Here is an 18409-nt window from a genome sequence, read left to right as displayed (position 1 = left end):
AACTCAAACTATTTTAAATATCTGTATGATGGCTTTAAATGTTAGTTTTTGAGTTTGAGTCTTGATAGCTTTTATTAAAACCATTGAATGTCTCAGTTTTAATGAAACCCCATAAAGAAGCGTCACTAAAACAGTATAAAATCTGTCTTCATTTCCTAGTTGTAACCAAGAGCAGGTGATGATTGCATTATTTATTATGTGCACGGTAAACAATATATCAGAAAGGCAAGCTTATAGCAACACTGATAGGGCTGTCACTTGTGAGGAGTTTGGAGCATTTATCTTTGAACCTTAATAGCCCAGCTGCCCACCTTAACAATATTTTATGGATTAAGGCTGAGCTCTAAATTGATTCACTGAACTTCAGTGGGAGTCATGGGTCTCATGTTTAAGCTTCAGAGCTCCAAGCCAACAAATCTAACAAGTATTTTGCTCACAAAAGAAAAAATGTTTTCTACATTCAGCAGTTCAGGTTTGGAATAACCTGTAATTCCTTTAATTTTTGAAAGTCTGCTCTTCTTAATACCACAGACTTCTATCAGCCCACCCCTGAAAAACATCCCAAATTGGACACTTGGTTATCAGGAGCTAGAGACATCAGTGGGAGTAAAGACAGCAAGTGCATGTAGCCAACACAAGTATTTAGCAAAATAAAAAAGGCAAAACTATGTCTAAAACATAATTTTTTTTTTCTCAACAATTCAGCAGTGGAAGTAAAGCCGAGGTTTGTGTTTTTTTGATGAAATATTTTGATGCGCTTTAATGTTAGGTCCAAAAATTGCAAACCTGCTGTGATCATTTATTTGGTTAAGTTGTTCTTTCTCCATCTTGTTGAGTGCTGTACCTACTGGGCCTTTTGAGCTCCTGGGGTTCCTTATTCCTGCTAACTCTGTGGAGTCGAAAAGGTGCAGAGTTTCCCAGGCAGAGCTTACCCTGGGGTGCGTATGGTCCTGTGGCACTGTGCAGGAGGACTGTGCTCAGGCAAGAACAGAGCTGCTGCAGCTTCTTCCTCCTGAACGTCCAAGTGTCAGGGAGACTGAGTTGGAAATTGTTTCTGTCTCCGAGCTACTTCTGGAGCAACACGGAACCATCACCTCTCTGAAATTTTCTATTTCAATGTTTAACACAGTATGTCTGGGGAAGTTTTAACTTCAAATATGACCTTTGTGTTCTTGAATTTGTCAGATAGTATGTTGCAGGAGGTGTACAGGAAGATGCAATTTGCTAAATAGAAGCTCATCATTAAAATCTTTTTGGATGAGTGTTTCAGCTTACAAAGCACTTACTACTATTTTTTTCCTCCCTCCTGTTTAGGACAAAGTGGTTGCAGTCCAGTTCTGTAACAATGGTGACAGGTGAGTGGCTGTCCTGGGATTTTGACATAAGAAATATGGTATTTAATTTTCCAAATAACATTTCAGAGAAAATTTGGTGCAGCAGGAAGACTGCACATGGGCTCTGATTAATCTTAGACAAATTATTTAAAGTATGTTGCAAGATGTGTGTTGTGTCCACGGGCTTGGACTTACTGTCCTCTGCTGTAACAACAAAGACGTTCTGTGACTATGCTTTTGCTCTGTATTTTTTTAAACAGCAGATTGGAAACCAAATTTTGTATCCTTTCTGTGTAAGAGTGTCTTACTTCACAGGTAGCCCTGTTAAGTACAAAAGGGGTTACTTCTGGAGTAAGAGCATTGTAATAAATGTAGTTCTAAGCAAAACTTAGAACTCTTATACAGAGACGGTCAAACAAGTAAGTCTGTAAGGAGCTGTGGTCTGATCTTCGTTAAAGGAGCCTCTCTTGCAAGGTGCTTTTACCTGGTAAGATGGCAATAACATCCGAGTATACCTATTATTTATACTGGGATCAGGGATTTGGTTTCTCAATTACTTTTCTTTCTTATTTTTTCTTAACTAGAATATCAGGTTAAATATGGGAGAAAAAAAGCTCGTTGGCTTTATCATTTCAGTCCAGTTAGAGCAAGACAAAAAATAAACAAATATACATATTTATTTATCTGTGTGGCTCCTGTTTGAGTTAGTGACTTTTGGGCATCCTTTTTTCCGGAGCTGCAGGAAGCAAAGGGCTATCACGGTGACTGTACCACACGTCTGTTTGCCAGCCATAGCCAGTGCTGGTGGCCAAGTTAGAGGCAAAGGGGAGGCCAAGCTACCAATGACAGTAGCACTTTCGGTAGCTGTTGCATTCAAAGGAGGTGTATTTCCCCTGTTTCTGTACTGGGGCACTGATGAGGAGGCCACTTCACTTCTTTATCAACTGCTCTTGCTCTGTCCTCTGTAGTAAGTAGTACGGGACTGTGACACTGACATCCAAAGAAGTATGCTCTTAGATTAGCGTCTGAGCAATGCTGTCTGCATTGACCAGAAGGATGTATAAACTCAGTGCAGTCGTTTATGAAAAGAAGATAAACATGAAAGGGGAAATAAGGCTTGGTGTGTTGTCAGAAGTGGAATGGAAGCAAATCAAGGAAATAATGGCATCTAAATGATGAGTATCATGCATAATGAAAACAAGGAACTGTAGAACTGCCTTTTATCTTGGGTTTTTTTTTCATTACTTCACTGTGCTCTTATTTATTATCTGTATGAGAATCATGTGGAAGCTGATAGTGTTGTTGATAGTTTATGTGTATGTTTGGTTTTTTGTTAACATACGCAAGAGAAGTAAATTTTATCTGTATCATTTATACCAGCTGGGGACCAGAAAGCAGGCAATGATTAGCATAATTTGAAAACACTTTCCAAATAATATGACATTGCTGATATGTTGCTGAAACATAAGGCCATCCACCCTTTACTATTTGTCTCATTTAATTCCCTGGTGAATGATTTCTTCTGCCGGTCCCTCTCCAGGCACATTGAATAAGCAAGTCGCCTCTTCTGGTGCTCAGAGTTCTGAAAAATATGGGAAGAGTGTTTGTTTTCGTAAACACACTCATAATTCATAAGAACTCAGCTTCTGTGAGGTTCTAGAGTGGTAAATGTGATACGATGAATAACCAGGCCCTCATCCCTCATCTTGTATTTTTGTAACTCTGAAATTTCAAGAAAAAAACAACCCCAAAAACCTTGATTTATTTCCAAGGGGGAATAAACAAAGAAGAGCTCTTCAATGGGATGTAAAGGTGCAGTTGATCCTCACATCACAAGTTTGGATCCAGTAAATAAATCTACTTAGTAAATAAAATTCGCCTGCTTAATTTGTCTGCATTTGAAATTAAAACTTTCCTTTACAGGTGTTCTTATTACAATTGTTTGGCTTTTCACAAGGGTTTGGATGTTTTATGTAGTACTTCAGTAGTGTCCTACCATATTTTTGTGGTGTCTCCTTGCAACCCACTATCTTTAGTCTTCACTGAGTCACCAGTACGTCTGGATAGTTTAACATCACCAAGTGTGATATTAAATGGGCTAATCTTAACATTTCCTTGAGTGAAGACTGTGTGAGTCTGTCTTCATTTGTGTGACTAATGCTGAGCTGCAGTACGTACTCTGACCAGTTGCAGGAACGGAGTACATGGGGCAGTTACTCCGTATGCACATCACATATCTCTGAACGCGCGGTCCTTGGTTGCTGCCACCTGTCCAGAACCAGTTACAGAGGCACAGTCTTAAGACTTTGGGTCTTGATGATCATTTCATTCGTCTGCTTTAAAATTCATAATAATTTAGTTATCTTTGATGATATACCTGGCAAATATGTGAATTTCTAGGCAAATATATGAATTTCCAGTTATTAGATTAGGTGTTAACAGTAATCCTGTGGTCTTAAAATTTATGAAGTGAACCAACCTGCAGAGCTTTCAGTTTTTAAAACTGTGCTAAGTCAGCATGCTGTCTCATATGTAAGAATTAAAGTCAGGATGCTCATGATAAAATGTATAAAGGTGCCTATAGGCATGTCTGTGTGTCAAACTTCTGCAGCACAGCTGGGTTGGAGAGTGGCGTGACAAGCTTTGATTAGTGATCACCATCTTAATGTAAATGGTTTTAAGCCAGCTTTTGCTTATATTTCTTATTTTGCTTGGCAGAAGGTTTAAAGGATGTGTGGAAGCAGGAGCCTTCCAAGCAAAACTGTAGCTTTGCCAGTGGAACTGCACCTGTACTCTGAGATCTTTGTCGTGTAAAATTATGTGGGAATGTACTGGTATAATTGTACTAACAGCTCCTTCCGAAGGATGCGAGAGCACAGGTCTCACTGGGGGTATTAGGTCACATAGTCACTGCAAATTATATGCTATAGTGATGCTTTTAATGGAAAAGGGATAGCTTCCTTTTTATTTTAATATAAAGAGGTAAAAATAAAAAGAAAATAAACTTGTCACAAGCATTTTTAAACACTTTTTCATCATGATGAAAAAATTCAGATCAGGGAAACTGAAAAGGTGAAAGAATCGCTTATTAAAATAAAATTGCATAGGCTTGCCTTTTTACATGTAGTTTTGTATATAAATGGAATATACTTTTAAAAGTGTTGGCCATCCTGTGAAATGTATTACTTGAGGAGCTTTTTTCGAATTTCTCAACAAAAATGATTTCTTGACATTGATAGCCAAAGCATTATGATGTAGTTAAATGCATTTGCTGGATGCTTGAATTTTTTAAACGAGAAGGAGTTTAAAAATGAAAATACTCATGTTCAACTTCACAGGCAGGGCTACCTACTTGTGTTCAACTTGCGTATTTCCCTTCTCTGTCTTCACCCTCTCCCTAAGTTAATGTATTATAATTTATGCTAGACGCCTGGCATGCAGTTTCTTTTTCTTTGCTGCCACTATGAACTGCTCAAGGGATTTGCTGATGTCATTAAAAAGGGAATGTGCAGCTTGTATGAATTACGACATTGAAGTCATTCCAAGGCCATCTGCTAGCTGTAGCCAAATGTAATTAATGTTGTGGGATATAAACTCTTTTGTACCGAACAATATCTGATATGAAAATTGTAACCTCACTGTCTTTTAATTACATTCTCTAGATCAGAGATGCACGAACAATATAAAGAATAAGTGTTGAAAAAAGATTAAATCCATTCTAGCTTCTGTGCTGGTGTGAATGGGTGCGCTCTTGGCTTGCCAGCATTTTGTAGCTGCCTGTTTCCTGTGGCAGTAGTTCATGGATGTTTTATGAGTTGTTAAACACGCCTGTGTGTGGGCATATATAGAGTAAGACAAGTATATATACACAAGTATACACTTCCAAGTATATATATACACTTGTGTACGTGTGCGCGTGCGCACGTTTGTCGCAGAATAACATAAAAGTAAGTGCTTGTAGCAACCTTGCCTAAGGTGAGTGACAGTCCTCTGCCAAGCTCCTAGATACTCTTGCCACAGGATTTAGCCTGCCCACGCTGTTGCTGAGGATGGAAAACCCCATAGCGAGCTACTGAATCGCGAGAAAATAAGATCCTAAGATGGGCGTGTGGGTATTAGACCAAAAGCAGCAATGACTTATGCTTATTCAGAATTTCATGACTTTTTTTCTTCCATAGCTTAAGATTTGTCAGTGGAAGCAGAGATGGAACAGCAAGAATATGGCACTATCAGCAGCAAGATTGGAAGAGCGTAGTCCTGGATATGGCTACTAAAATGACAGGGTAAAGCAAACCGAAACAGAACACACTTCATAGGAACATTTACATGCAAAATAAAATCTTCCGTCATACTGAAAACTATTTATTTACTTCCATTTTGAGTTAATTTCAGTGCATGTTTTTTGTGTATTGAAAATGCTGTGGCTCTATCTGTTAAGTTACACGGTTAATTAGCCCCCAAAAGACAGTACTAATAGATTGGTAGTTCCTTACTCTAATGGTTGGGGAATATTTAGTATTTTATATACAAAGTAAGAATGTCAAATAGACTTCATCTCACAGAAGGAGGTTTTTAGTAGAACCTCATTGATCGTATGCTGACCTGCATGGTTTTTAAAAAATGTCCAAAACAAGTGTTAGTTTCTGTCACCTCTCAGATAGTAGCAACTGCTGTAATCAGTTTCCTCAGGTCGTTAGTGTTCATTTTATGTTATATGCTGTGCTATTTTGGTTTTTGTGCTATGGAATGCAGTTAAAATTATAAGGAATAATAAAGTTAAAAATAGAGAAAAATAAGCAAAATGTATGATATGAATGTAAATATGAACCCGTTCAACAGTTTCTAGCATCACACAGCCACTGTTATAGGTAATTGACAGTTTCTTCTATGATTCCAGTTACTATTCTAGTAAATAAATTTAGTAAATAATTTTAGTTAAAAAAAAAAAAGTGTTGCCCATTACAGCTTATTTTACCCACCTGAGGACAAATGACAGTAAGCAAAAAGTTAATGAGAGATGTGACATGGATTCTTTTTCCTAACAACATTTGTTTATAAACACATTTTTGAATTTCTTACTTCATTCCAAGGCCTGAGTTGCCTGGCAAAAATTTTCTAATATATATATCCAGAATGTTTCTTAACGTTGTATTTTTGTTAAATTTTCATATGGTGATTTGGTTCTCCGGTTCAATTAGCGTTTCGAGTTTTTCTTTTTGAGATCCTCAAGTGACTTCTGTAAGTGGCCTTGTAATTGAATATGCGCAGTAACAAAAAGCAGAGGTGGAGAAATCCATTAGGCATTTTGCTTTGCAGAATTCTTTATATTTTATACGGTTACATTTTTAATAAGTTAGCTGTCAAAGTATGATTTGGATTTATTTAGCAAGTTTTTGCTCATTATAGAGTTTACTCATATTGATCAATGATAAGAAAAATGCCTTGTAGGAAAATACTTAATAGAACTGAATAGCTTGAATAAAGAATTGGGGTAGGCGAGGATGATGGCTTAAGAACAGAAGAGAAACTTGTCCTTTTTAAGGAAATAAAACTCTATAAATCTTAGCGGTACTGAATATTTCCTGTATGTTTTTTACCACTGCAGAAGCCATCCTTCATTCTCCTGCATTAGCCAGTAGCCACAGTGGTGGCAGCCGTGCTCTCCCTAATTTCATGCTGAATTAGCGCTGTTAAATGTTTCCATATGTAGTTACTGATTTATTTCTTCTTTAAATTATTAATTTCTTTAGAAATAATGTAGCATCTGGGGAGGACAAGGTGACTAAACTGAAGGTTACTATGGTGGCTTGGGATAGATACGATGCCACTGTCATCACTGCAGTCAACAACTTCCTTCTCAAAGTGTGGAACTCGTCCACAGGGCAGCTTCTTCATAGTTTATCTGTGAGTAAAATTCAAGTGGCTAATCCCGAATGGTTATAGTTCAACTCTGAAATCGATTTGAGGCTAAACTGCATCATCATTCCCCCTGACGGGGAGTGTTTTGTCCTTATGCTTATTGGGAGGAGTATGTATCATGGGGAAAGGAGCTCTCCTTTTATCAAGGAGAAAAATGCTGCTAGACCCTGGTGTTTGCTGGCTGACAAGGGAGCTCTTTGGAGGCCACCGTGTTTGTCCAGATTAGAGGGTTGCAGCTGTCCTTGCTGCTGGTTTCTCCTTCCTCCCGTCCCTCTCCATCTCAGCTATGCTGAGCTACAGTCCAAGGTACTTACAAAGTGGGCAGTGATAATGCCAAACCTCTGACAAAATGTTGACAAAAGCACAGACACAGTTCTGGTCTAAGATCCAGTAAATTGAGCTGTCATGGATGACTACCTGAACTGTGATGTCCTCACGCTAAATACTAGCACGTTTGGAGATGTTACATGGAGAATCATTGCTTTCTTTTTCACCCTGCTTTCATTGCAGGGTCACGATGATGAAGTTTTTGTTCTGGAGGCCCATCCGTTTGACCAAAGGATTGTACTTTCGGCGGGTCATGATGGAAATATTTTTGTTTGGGATATAGACAAAGGAACAAAAATTCGCAATTACTTTAACATGGTAAGAATGATCAGGGAAGGGTGAGGGTTTTTTTTCACATTTGTGTAAAACGGGTCTTGAGGCAAAAGCAGATTTCGTTATATACCTATTGTGACCAATGTTACAACAGGACTAGGGGAAAACTTCTACATATTAAAAAAAAAAACCCCAATCCTGTACTCTTCAGTAAGCAATACCAAAGTATGTTTTTGCATATTGTAAGTGTAGCAGCAAGTCTTTGATGGGATCTGTTACATCTGAATATTATTCATGTGTGTGGGTATGGTTATACCATGCAAAAGATTACAATGACTCCCAAGGTAGAGCAGTGAAAGCCATAAACCTGTGTGTGGTAGCACAGTGCTGTGGTCTGGGAAATGGTATGGTTGGCTCTGTGCCGCATCCATCTTAATGCGCCCGGTGCCAGGTTTGTTGGTTGGGTTCCAGTGCTGAGCAAATGCAGCTGCGCTGCTTCAGGAGCTGAGCTAGCCTCCTGGCACGTGGGGCTGTGAAACCTGCCTGTACGGAGACAACACGGCTCTGAGGTCGTTGGTGCAGGCTTGCCCTATGTCTTCCATTAACGTAAAATGTAGACTGCTAGGTAGTTGTTTCAGAACATACGTTAAAAGTTGTGCTGAAATTTCAGGACAAAGAGAAAATGCAAGGTTTTGCTGCATTGCTCAGTTTAGCTTTAATAATTAAGTGGGAAAAAATATAAGTGTAAATCAGTCTTGAGCGAGATGAGAAATTGCACAGAATTAGGATTAAATACTGTTGGAGCGCAGGTGAAATTTTTGTAAAAATGCTCTCCTAGAGCATGCGTGATTGTGAAAGGAATGCTCTGTGCTTGTATACAGATTGAGGGCCAAGGCCATGGAGCTGTTTTTGATTGCAAGTTCTCACCAGATGGACAGCATTTTGCCTGCACAGACTCTCATGGACATCTGCTACTATTTGGTTTTGGATGCAATAAATATTATGAAAAGGTGGGTTGAATGAATTTTAAACTCTTCTGTGTCTTGACCTGATTTTGTCTTTGAAGTATTTGTGTTACAGTTTATTCCCTCACCCTGCCCCAGACAAAATAGTAATTAGATCATGAAACAGTTGCTGTTTACCTAAATCACAAAGATTTAGACAAGAGAATCTCTAGATGGGGGAACAAAGCATTAACTTCTATCTATTCACCTCTGTTGGCATATTTTACTATTGAATTTTTGCATCAGGCCTTGGTAATAAAACACATTTGTGGTAGGAATCTGTTCTCTGTCATAACATTTCTTCTGCTGATCCTAAGTGTAGGAGTTGTGGTTTATGGGTATGGGAGCCATTCCAAAGCAGCAAGACAGCTGCAAATGGTCATTGATTTATTTACTAAATTGCTTTTCTTGCAGATTCCAGATCAGATGTTCTTCCATACGGATTACCGACCACTGATCCGTGATGCAAATAACTATGTGTTGGATGAACAGACTCAACAGGCTCCACATCTTATGCCGCCTCCATTCTTGGTGGATGTTGATGGAAATCCTCATCCCACGAGATTCCAGCGGCTGGTACCAGGGAGGGAAAATTGCAAGGATGAACAACTTATTCCTCAGCTGGGATATGTAGCTAATGGTATGCTGTCTAAAACTCATGCATAATACATGTATTGCACAGTATTGAGCACCAGCTCAGTAGGATGGTACTGTAAGGATTTGTTTGTTTCAGTTGTCTTCTGAAACTAGTGGTTTAAATTCAGTATAGAGGTAGAAGAGGAGATGGGGTGGCTTTATGGCATAAAGGAAGTGTATGGAATCAACTTGACTGGAGGCAAGACGAGGAGACTGCAGTATTCCAAAATCTGTGGACTTCTGCCAGGTATATGGCAGCAGGCTTAAAGAATTGTCCATTAATCTTGGTGTAACTGTGTATGTGAGTAAGGAAGCAGGAAGGTAAGACAGACATTGAAAAAATAACTTTTGGTTTTTTTAAAAGTTTTTTTTCTTGTCGCTATGAGCTGCAAGCTCTGTAGCTGTGATCAGCAAAATGCTGATCTCCAGAAGAGATCTTCCGTTATTACCTACTGAAGCATAATTTCTTTCTGCTGTTTCTAAGGGCTTGTGTTTATATTTTATGTGTGGTCTGTAATTTTAGGTTTTTATTGTAACTTCTCTTTTAAACTTTGCCTCCATTTATTACATGAGAGTAGAAGGCCAGCTGGTGATCAGATGTCTTGCAGAGCAGACAAATAATTGTGCACAATTTTAAACTTGATTGTTTCTATGATGTTCAGTAAAACAGAAATTAATCATTTTATAAGCAGTTGTGGCTTTGTTCTTGTCAAGGTGATGGTGAAGTAGTTGAACAAGTCATCGGGCAGCAAACTAATGACCAGGATGAGAGTATCCTTGATGGAATGATCAGAGAGCTACAGAGGGAACAAGATCTGAGACTAATTAATGAAGGAGAAACTCTTCCAAACCCTCCACTCAATAGGTCCCACTCTGTTAATGGAGGTAAGTGTCCGTTCGTTACCTCCATCATTTCTTTTCCTGAAGCACAGTAAGGTACTAATCAAAATGTGTTAATGTAAATTCTGAGACTATGTCTTTGAGGATGCTTTTCTCTCTTGTTCTTATACCATTGTTAACCTCTGTGGAGCAGTTGGACATTTTACCGATGCTAGCAGAGGAATTAAAAGTTTAAGGTGCAGCTGAGGGCACACGATGGTCTAACTGGGCTGTATCTGATTACCTAGAACTATTAGACTGTAATTATTCCTGTTATAAACCTCTCCTAAAAAATAAACATAAAGTTCACTGTATTGTCTTGATGTCAGTCACTGAAGAGATGATACTTTGTAACTGCATAATGTCAAGATAACAGCATATAATTAGAGAATATCAATGGAATACAGTGTTGTGACAGGCTAATGGCTTCCTGTTGCAGCACAAATGCTCACAGCAGTGTTTATAAAATAAACATGTCTGCTCTGTCTTAGTGTTTCCTTAGAAAGCTTGAAATTATTCTCCTGGTAAGTGTTCTGCTACTGTGATTTTATTTTTAATACACAAAGTGATTAAAAATTTAAAACAAACTCAATCAGATGTGAGCAGCTGACTGCGAGGCAGCTGACTGCAGTTGATGTAAGAGAGCAGATGCTGCGGACTTGTGCTGCAAGTCATCCTGAGCTTTTAAAAAATTTACGTCCACTAATAAATTAGTTCTAGGTTAAATGACTGATTACACATGTTTGAATTAGATTTCCTGGCAAAGCTCATTAGGATTGCTAGATTTGGAGTTGCTTGTCTTTAAATTCAAGAAAGAATAGGAAAAATAGTAGTGAAAAATGCTGAAAATACAGTTTTGCGTTGATCTAAACTGGTATTGTCAAGAAGGTGGCCTAGAAGACAGCTTCGACTCACAAGAAGTCTTTTCTGCTTCTTATGGTAGGTTGATGTGTTGTGCAATCCCAGTGCTCAATTTTACATGTATATCCCTGTATTTGTGTGAAAGGGAATTTCCAAATATGAGCGATACAGAAATTAAAGTACTGTGACCTTACAGAATTTGCATTGATCAGTGGCTTTGCTACGTGAACTGCTCATTTGTGTGAGTTAATTAGAGTATATATAAAGTACTTGATGTTTTAATAGCCAAATATTTTTACATAGGTTTGCACAACCGTGAATGCCATTTATTCATACGGTTAACCATATTTAAGCACGTGTTGATGCATTCCCAAATGATGAGATAAATTAAGGCAATGCTAGCAGTGATTCTGATGTTATCAGCCTTTTTGTCTCCCTTTGCTACCTGAAGATTCCATCTCTCTTTTCTCCTGAGCGTGTAGTACTGCGTTGTTGTGCCACCAGAGCAGGAGCAGTGCCAGTAGATAAGCATTACAAGTACAGAACAAATGGAGGTACAACAGAAACCTTAAACCTTGCAGCAGTCTGTTATTTTAGATGTCAACCTCATCTCTTCTTGTACCATAGAATTTAAGAATCATGATTTCAGAGCCTTTAAACAGTTGACAAGGCTTTGATTTGAAGGTCACTTAAGTGCCTTTAAAACTTTTCTCGTAGATTATATTCTTTGCTTGCGTTTCTTTGCTTAGATAGCTCTAAGATATAGCAAGCCACAGTGATGTTACAGTAGCGTACGAATCTCCGGTAGTCCAAGGCCAACATGCAAAAATGCTCATCTGAAGCAAAAGACAAAGCCACTTGACATAGAATAAGTGGTGTTTATTGCCAAAAAAGAATGTGCAGTCCTTAAGCTTTAAATTCTAGATTTTATTGATGGTTTGTAGAAGTGAAGTACAATCTTTTTCTTCCTTAGCTCTTCGAAGTCCAGGTTTGGATGTTACGTCTCCACCAAACGTTGGTCTCCGGAGAAGTGGTCAGATTGAGGGGGTCCGGCAAATGCATCACAATGCTCCCCGAAGTCAAATGGCCACGGAGAGAGATCTCATGGCATGGAGCAGGAGGGTAGTGGTGAATGAGCTTCCTCCAGGCATCAGCAAGTAAGATGCTAAGTGAGACAGGAAAAAAGATTAAATTGTATAATGTTTAATGATTCTTCCATAGGCCTGTTGTGAGTTTTAAAAAATGATTTTTCAGAAATGTGCTGGCTTTTAGGGGTGGGTTGGTTGGTTCGTTTGTTTCTTTGTTTTGAAATCCGGATATTAGGATTAGAGTGGTAGCCTTTGCTGAAGAGTTGAGAATAGTAATTCCTTCTCTTCACAATTGAATCTTTCTTCGATTGTTTTCATTTTCCATTTTTCCTGAAGCTTTATTTAAAAACCCACAAAAATAATTTTAATAGATTTCGATTTTCTTGAAAATAATTATGCATGCTCCACTAACAAGTTTGCTTCCTTAACTTGTGATTCCAGGAGTCAAGTATGTGTGGATGCTGCTAGGAGGACTTGTGCACAGATTTCTTGTGGCAAGGGAACCAGAAGTATTTTAATGTGTATATTAATGAAATTGTCAAGTTATATGATGATTTATTGAATAAAATGGATGTTTCCTGTGTATAATTAGGGTCCAGGAAGAATGTCGAGCTGCCAAAGGTGAAATTGAAATTAATTTATACACTGTTGAAAAGAAGAGAAAGCCATCCCACACCTTACAACGGGTGAGTTAATTCAGTAGAAGAGAGATCCTGTGTGTGAAGCAGTTCTGAGCACCGAGTGAAAAAAAGAGAAACAAAAAAAATCCCAGAACCAATTTTATTAAATGATTTAGAAGATCAGTAGTACTAATTGTTTCTCTGGCTCTCTCTCTTCCTTTTTAACTGTATTTTGTCTGTCTGTATATTGTAATATGCAAATAGCAGTGGTTAATCTCTGTCTTTAAGGTTTCAGTAGTGGGGAGATGCTGGGAAATGAAAAGAGCAGAGCCACAGTGGATGTTCAGCTTTGACTAGTGGAAATTAGGAGAAATATTAGAGGTGACACACTTTTTTAAGTGGCTAGCTTTTATCTTATCCAGAGACTGCAGGTATTTTTTAGAAAAAATTCTATTTCTCCATAACTTCCTTTCTAAGGACTGCTACCTTAAAAAGTGGAATTGATATTGTACCAAAAAAACCACCTGTATGTGCACTGAAATGAACCACAAGTGTGTAAAAAATATCTTTTCTAATTCTAGATTTCCTCGTTCTTGTTTGTAAATGTGATACAACGTACAGTCACTTTAATGAGGCATTTTTTAACTGTGTAATTCATTATTAAATCTCTAATCTTTTTCTTTTTGTCCCTCCTGTCCTGTGATAAAAGAACGATTACCAACCAGGAAGTGGAAGGTCTTTGAGAAGAAACCAACGCAAACGCCAGCATGCCTACCAAACACGCTCCACGATAGAACACAGTCAGCAAGGAGCGAGTCAAAATGCACGTGCCCGGGAAGAATCGGACAGCTCCTCGGAGGTCTGATACACCAAGTGATTCTTTCAATAGTTCCCTGTTCACAAATAGCGTGGTTTGACCACAGATGTGCTGAGGGCACTGTTACCACTAAGGCTCTGAGTTTCTCCACCTAGGAAGAAACACGCAAATCATTGAGTCATTTGGACTTGTGGTGTTAGTCTAGTGAGTTGATCTTGGAGAGGGAAGGATCATTTACCTCAATGCCAGTACAGTATTCAAAACTAGCTTAAAACAGCTTGTGTATTTTTGGAAATCTGAAACATTTTCAAGTAAATTTAACTGGGTTGTGTTAAACCACTTGCTATTTTGGGATTTCATACTGCACGTATATTCTAGGTCACATTCAGTACTTTGATTTCATCTACATCTGTAGACTGCTGTTGAAAGAGATTGAGGATTGGCATTAATCATTGATATTGGCAAGGGAAGAACTTAAAATATACCAGATTAAATATAACCTATTCTCATTAAGTAAGCATGCAAAGTAAAAGGAGACTGAACACAGTCACTTTGTAAATGCATTGAACATACAGAATAGCTATAAAGCTGGTCACTTGACACCAAAATTTATTAATCAAACACTTAAATAAGAACTCATTCTATGGTTCTAATACCATTAAAATTCACATCTCTTTCTATAGAAATTATATAAGCATATAATATAACGTTAATTAAGATACAGAAAGAAATTGTGGACTTACTTTAAGCTAAACCAGTCCTTATATACAAAGCTTTCCTCAGGTGAGACAACTCATATAACTTGCTTGCAAACAAAAACGATACATTTTAAACTTGGCCCAAAAGTGAAACCTTATGTTTTTAATACAGGAAGATGAGACTGTTGGCACAAGTGATGCATCTATGGATGATCCTGTGGCAGCGTGGCAAAGTGAAAGCAGTTCCAGGTAGCTTTACTGCTCTCTTAATTGTTAACATTAGTTGATTATATAATTTAAGTACGACAGTTGATATTGTGATACTATGGCTACAAGTCAGTGCAGATTTGTTACACCTTGTGGCAGACTGAATCAAAGTGTTTGGTACACTTAGGGTTAAAACGGTAACCAACAAAATTTGTGGAGTCTGTGAACAGACAAATACTTTTATGTATTTGAGTGACTAAATAATTGTAGAAGTTTTTATAACAGTATTTAACAGAAAACCAGTGTGAAAAATAGTTAATCTTGAAGACTAACTTCCCCCCCCCCCCCCCCCCCAATTCTTCATGAAGCATTTTATATTGTATTTTTTGCAGGCTTTTTTTGCAAGTCAAGAACAATTTTGAAAGACCATTTGTAAGAAAATGTTGTCTTTAATTAAGAACTGCTTGAAAAAATCAATGCCAGTTAGTCATATTGATAAAGTGCGTACATATCTTCTGTTCATACTTCAGTATTTCCTGATTTTTCTGTTGTCAATATGTATTTGTGTACAATTTCTGCAGTCTCTTTTCTTACTTGTAATGTTATGCTTTTATGGCTGGAAGGGCCATGAGCTAATATAAATACTGTACATGTGTTATTTGGATATTAAAGAAGTCAGAACTGTATTTTTAGAAGAGTGCTTTAGTATTCTAAATTTTTCATGCATTTTGTCAGTTCTTATGAAGTCAGTCTATGAATCAGTGAGATAATTAGTACGAAAATAGGTATCAGCCATAACTGTAGTTTTACTGTGAGTTTGCAATTGATAAAATAATTTGCTGAAATACACAAGCTAAATAGCACTTAGGTTTTCTTTAAATTCACATGAGAATGAAATTTTGTCCTAATCCTGACATCTGTTCCACATAACCAGAAGAACAGGTTGAATGTTTGGACCTTTCACTCGATTGTGTGAAAACTGAAGTGCTGTTTTCTTTCTTACAACTTTTTATTATCTACAGTGATTCATCAAGTGAATATTCTGACTGGACAGCAGATGCTGGAATTAATCTCCAGCCTCCAAAGAGACAAACCAGGCAGGCAGCTCGGAAAATCTGTAGTAGTTCTGAAGATGAAAATATGAAGGGAACAAAAGGACTGGAGCCAAAACGAAGGAAACTTAAACAGCCTAGAAAAAAGGTCAGCATTTTTAATTTTTGAGGCTTTTTTTGACTTCATGAATGTATTTTTTTTTGGAGTGGTTGTTTTCAAAGTAAAATTTTTCACAAACAAATACACGGTAAGAAAGATCCTATAGATAGCACAATAATTATAATACCAGAGTAATTTTGTTTGGTTTTGTTTTGGTGCTATGATGACATAGATGTACTTCCATTTTCATGCAGGTAGCTCTCCATTACAGGTGGGATGTTTTCTCCTAGATTTATGCTCTTCACTGCAGTTAGATTTACTCCAAGGTGGTTTTGTTGTAAAATTATAATGCATCGGTATTGTATCTACATTGTCAGGTTTCTTTTTCCTAGCATTTTTTAAAGACGGTATTTAGAATATTTCTAAGGAAAGAAATATAATCTCTTTATTTATGAACATTTTAATCTTCTAATATATTTATAATAAACATGTCGTATTCCCTACTATTTAGTTGAGGTTTTTGGAAGGTGGACATTCCAGCATTTGCTTTGCCCTTATATCTAGTTATCTTCAGTAAGTGCTGTATGATCAGTTTTTCATATGTTCTGCCATAGTAATTACAGCTTGCATTCTAAACTTGATGTAATATATTTAAGAAACCAAGTGGACTGCTTTCGATGGAAGGTGAACCCAGTGAAGAATGGCTTGCCCCACAGTGGATCTTGGATACTATACCCCGCCGCTCGCCCTTTGTCCCACAAATGGGAGATGAGGTAATGAGTGTAGCAGTTCTGAAATTCCCACCTCGGCTGATGAGCTTGTTTTGGTCGGGACTATTATGTATAGCAATATTTTCGGTGAATCGTGCTCAAGATAGGCTGAGTTTTGATGACACTGTTTTTTTCCTCAGGCTTCCTCAGGTTGTTTACAGATAGCTCTCCTATGTCTCTTTTTGTGCACATGTAACTTATGAGTAGCAGGAAGAATTGATTGTGCATCTTCAGACAAACCTGTGCACTTCTTAATGATCCCAGGTTTGAAAGCACAGAGCAGGTGCCACTTTGGGGGCTGATGTAAATATTTTTAAGGAGGAGAGTGCTTTATAATGAAATAAAGAAAAGTGCAGTATGTTCTGAAAGGGATGATGCCTGACATGTTTGTAGAAATTTTAGAATAAACAGGAGGAGAACTATCAGTAAAATACAATAAACTTTTTTTTTTAATTTTATTTTAAGATCATATACTTTAGGCAAGGCCATGAAGCTTATGTGCGGGCAGTAAGGAAAGCAAAAATTTACAGTATTAACATGCAAAAGCAACCATGGAACAAAATGGAACTCAGGGTAAGTTAAACATATACTTCAAAGAGCTGAATGTCTCTGTGATGTTAAATTGACATTAAAAACCAGCATGAAAAATATGAAGAAAGCATTATTTTAAAATGTTAATATCAAAATTAAAATTGTAAATCTTAAAATTTGTGTTTTCATTAACACAAAGCCGTTACATCTGTTCAGTTCCTGATAATAGGAAGCCAGAAGGATATTAAAGAATGTGAGAGTTTATCTAGTGTGGTATTCTTGCCTGATGGATTAAAAAATGTAGAATATTAAATAAATAAAAAAGTCAGAGTGAGAGTAGTTAAGCGTTGGAACAGGTTGCCCAGAGAGAGCGTGGAATCTCCATCCTTGACGACTTCTCAAAGCTCAGCAGGGCAAGCTCCGAGTGGCTTGATCTAACTTAGACGTTAGCCCTGCCGTAAGCAGGGTTTTGGACTTGATGATTCTCAGGGGTCACTTTCCACCCGAATTATTTTACGACTCTGTTTTGGTTTTTTTTTTTCTTAACACTAATTCATGCAGAACTCGCCACTCAAAAGCAGTTTATAGTTCTATTGACAGTCTATAATGACCTGAACACCTAGGTTCTATTTATTGTTTCAAATACTATGGTAAGAAGTAAGACATCATGGTGTAAAGACCTAAGTGTATGCACAAGCTCTGTTAAACAGTGGATCTAGCTAAACATACAATTGTCTATGTTCTTAAATTCTTGGCAGAGAAAGACAATATCTTACAACATATTTTTACAAAATAAAAGTATTATGGATTGCTTGGGTAGATACCAGGTTTACATAGTTCTTGGGGATTTTTCTTATCCTTTTGCTTTGAAGCAGTGTCCCTTAATACTTAATCCACAGTGTTGCCATATTTTTTTCTGCTTTACTCAGATTTCATATTGAGAGAAAAGCACATGTATGTGCTAATATTGCTATATGTGTATGCCAGTGGTTCTATTAATGAAAATAATTGCTTTACTGGAAAAATATCCAGTTACTAGTCCTAGGTATTCAGTGATTCCAGCTGTAATCTTCAAAGGCATCACCAGTTTGTAAGGCAAAGGAAATAGTGTTTCATTTAGAATAGAGATCTTGCCACCGGCTGGTGTTTGACAGGACGTGAACATAAAGGCTATTGTTGAATTTCCGCTTTAAGAGGAAGAGTTTCCTTTTATTTCCCCTGTATGTTGCTATGCAAGGGTGAGAGGCCCTGGCTTTAGTCAGCTATAACCTTTGGTGCCGTCAGTGTGGTTAA

The 18409-nt window shown here is 37.6% G+C and overlaps 1 protein-coding gene across 4 annotated transcripts in view; it reads left to right on the top strand.

Moving 5' to 3' along the window:
• The window catches only part of BRWD3 (bromodomain and WD repeat domain containing 3), a 57670-nt gene that overhangs the window by 25780 nt on the left and 13481 nt on the right, over positions 1-18409 (top strand). For 3 of the 4 annotated variants that reach the window (XM_075161933.1, XM_075161935.1, XM_075161936.1), the window contains 14 exons: positions 1315-1355; positions 5513-5617; positions 7085-7238; positions 7764-7898; positions 8735-8863; positions 9272-9497; positions 10208-10378; positions 12207-12390; positions 12914-13007; positions 13651-13800; positions 14629-14705; positions 15686-15863; positions 16472-16588; positions 17051-17158. In XM_075161933.1, the coding sequence (XP_075018034.1) occupies positions 1315-1355; positions 5513-5617; positions 7085-7238; positions 7764-7898; positions 8735-8863; positions 9272-9497; positions 10208-10378; positions 12207-12390; positions 12914-13007; positions 13651-13800; positions 14629-14705; positions 15686-15863; positions 16472-16588; positions 17051-17158 (1869 nt within the window). The remainder of the gene's footprint in view (positions 1-1314; positions 1356-5512; positions 5618-7084; positions 7239-7763; positions 7899-8734; positions 8864-9271; positions 9498-10207; positions 10379-12206; positions 12391-12913; positions 13008-13650; positions 13801-14628; positions 14706-15685; positions 15864-16471; positions 16589-17050; positions 17159-18409) is intronic. The other variant, XM_075161934.1, reaches the window with a different exon arrangement.

Source organism: Calonectris borealis, chromosome 13 (assembly GCF_964195595.1).
Source record: "Calonectris borealis chromosome 13, bCalBor7.hap1.2, whole genome shotgun sequence".
Lineage (NCBI taxonomy): Eukaryota > Metazoa > Chordata > Aves > Procellariiformes > Procellariidae > Calonectris > Calonectris borealis.
Note: the sequence above shows the minus strand (reverse complement) of the source record. Positions and strands in the feature narration are given on the sequence as shown.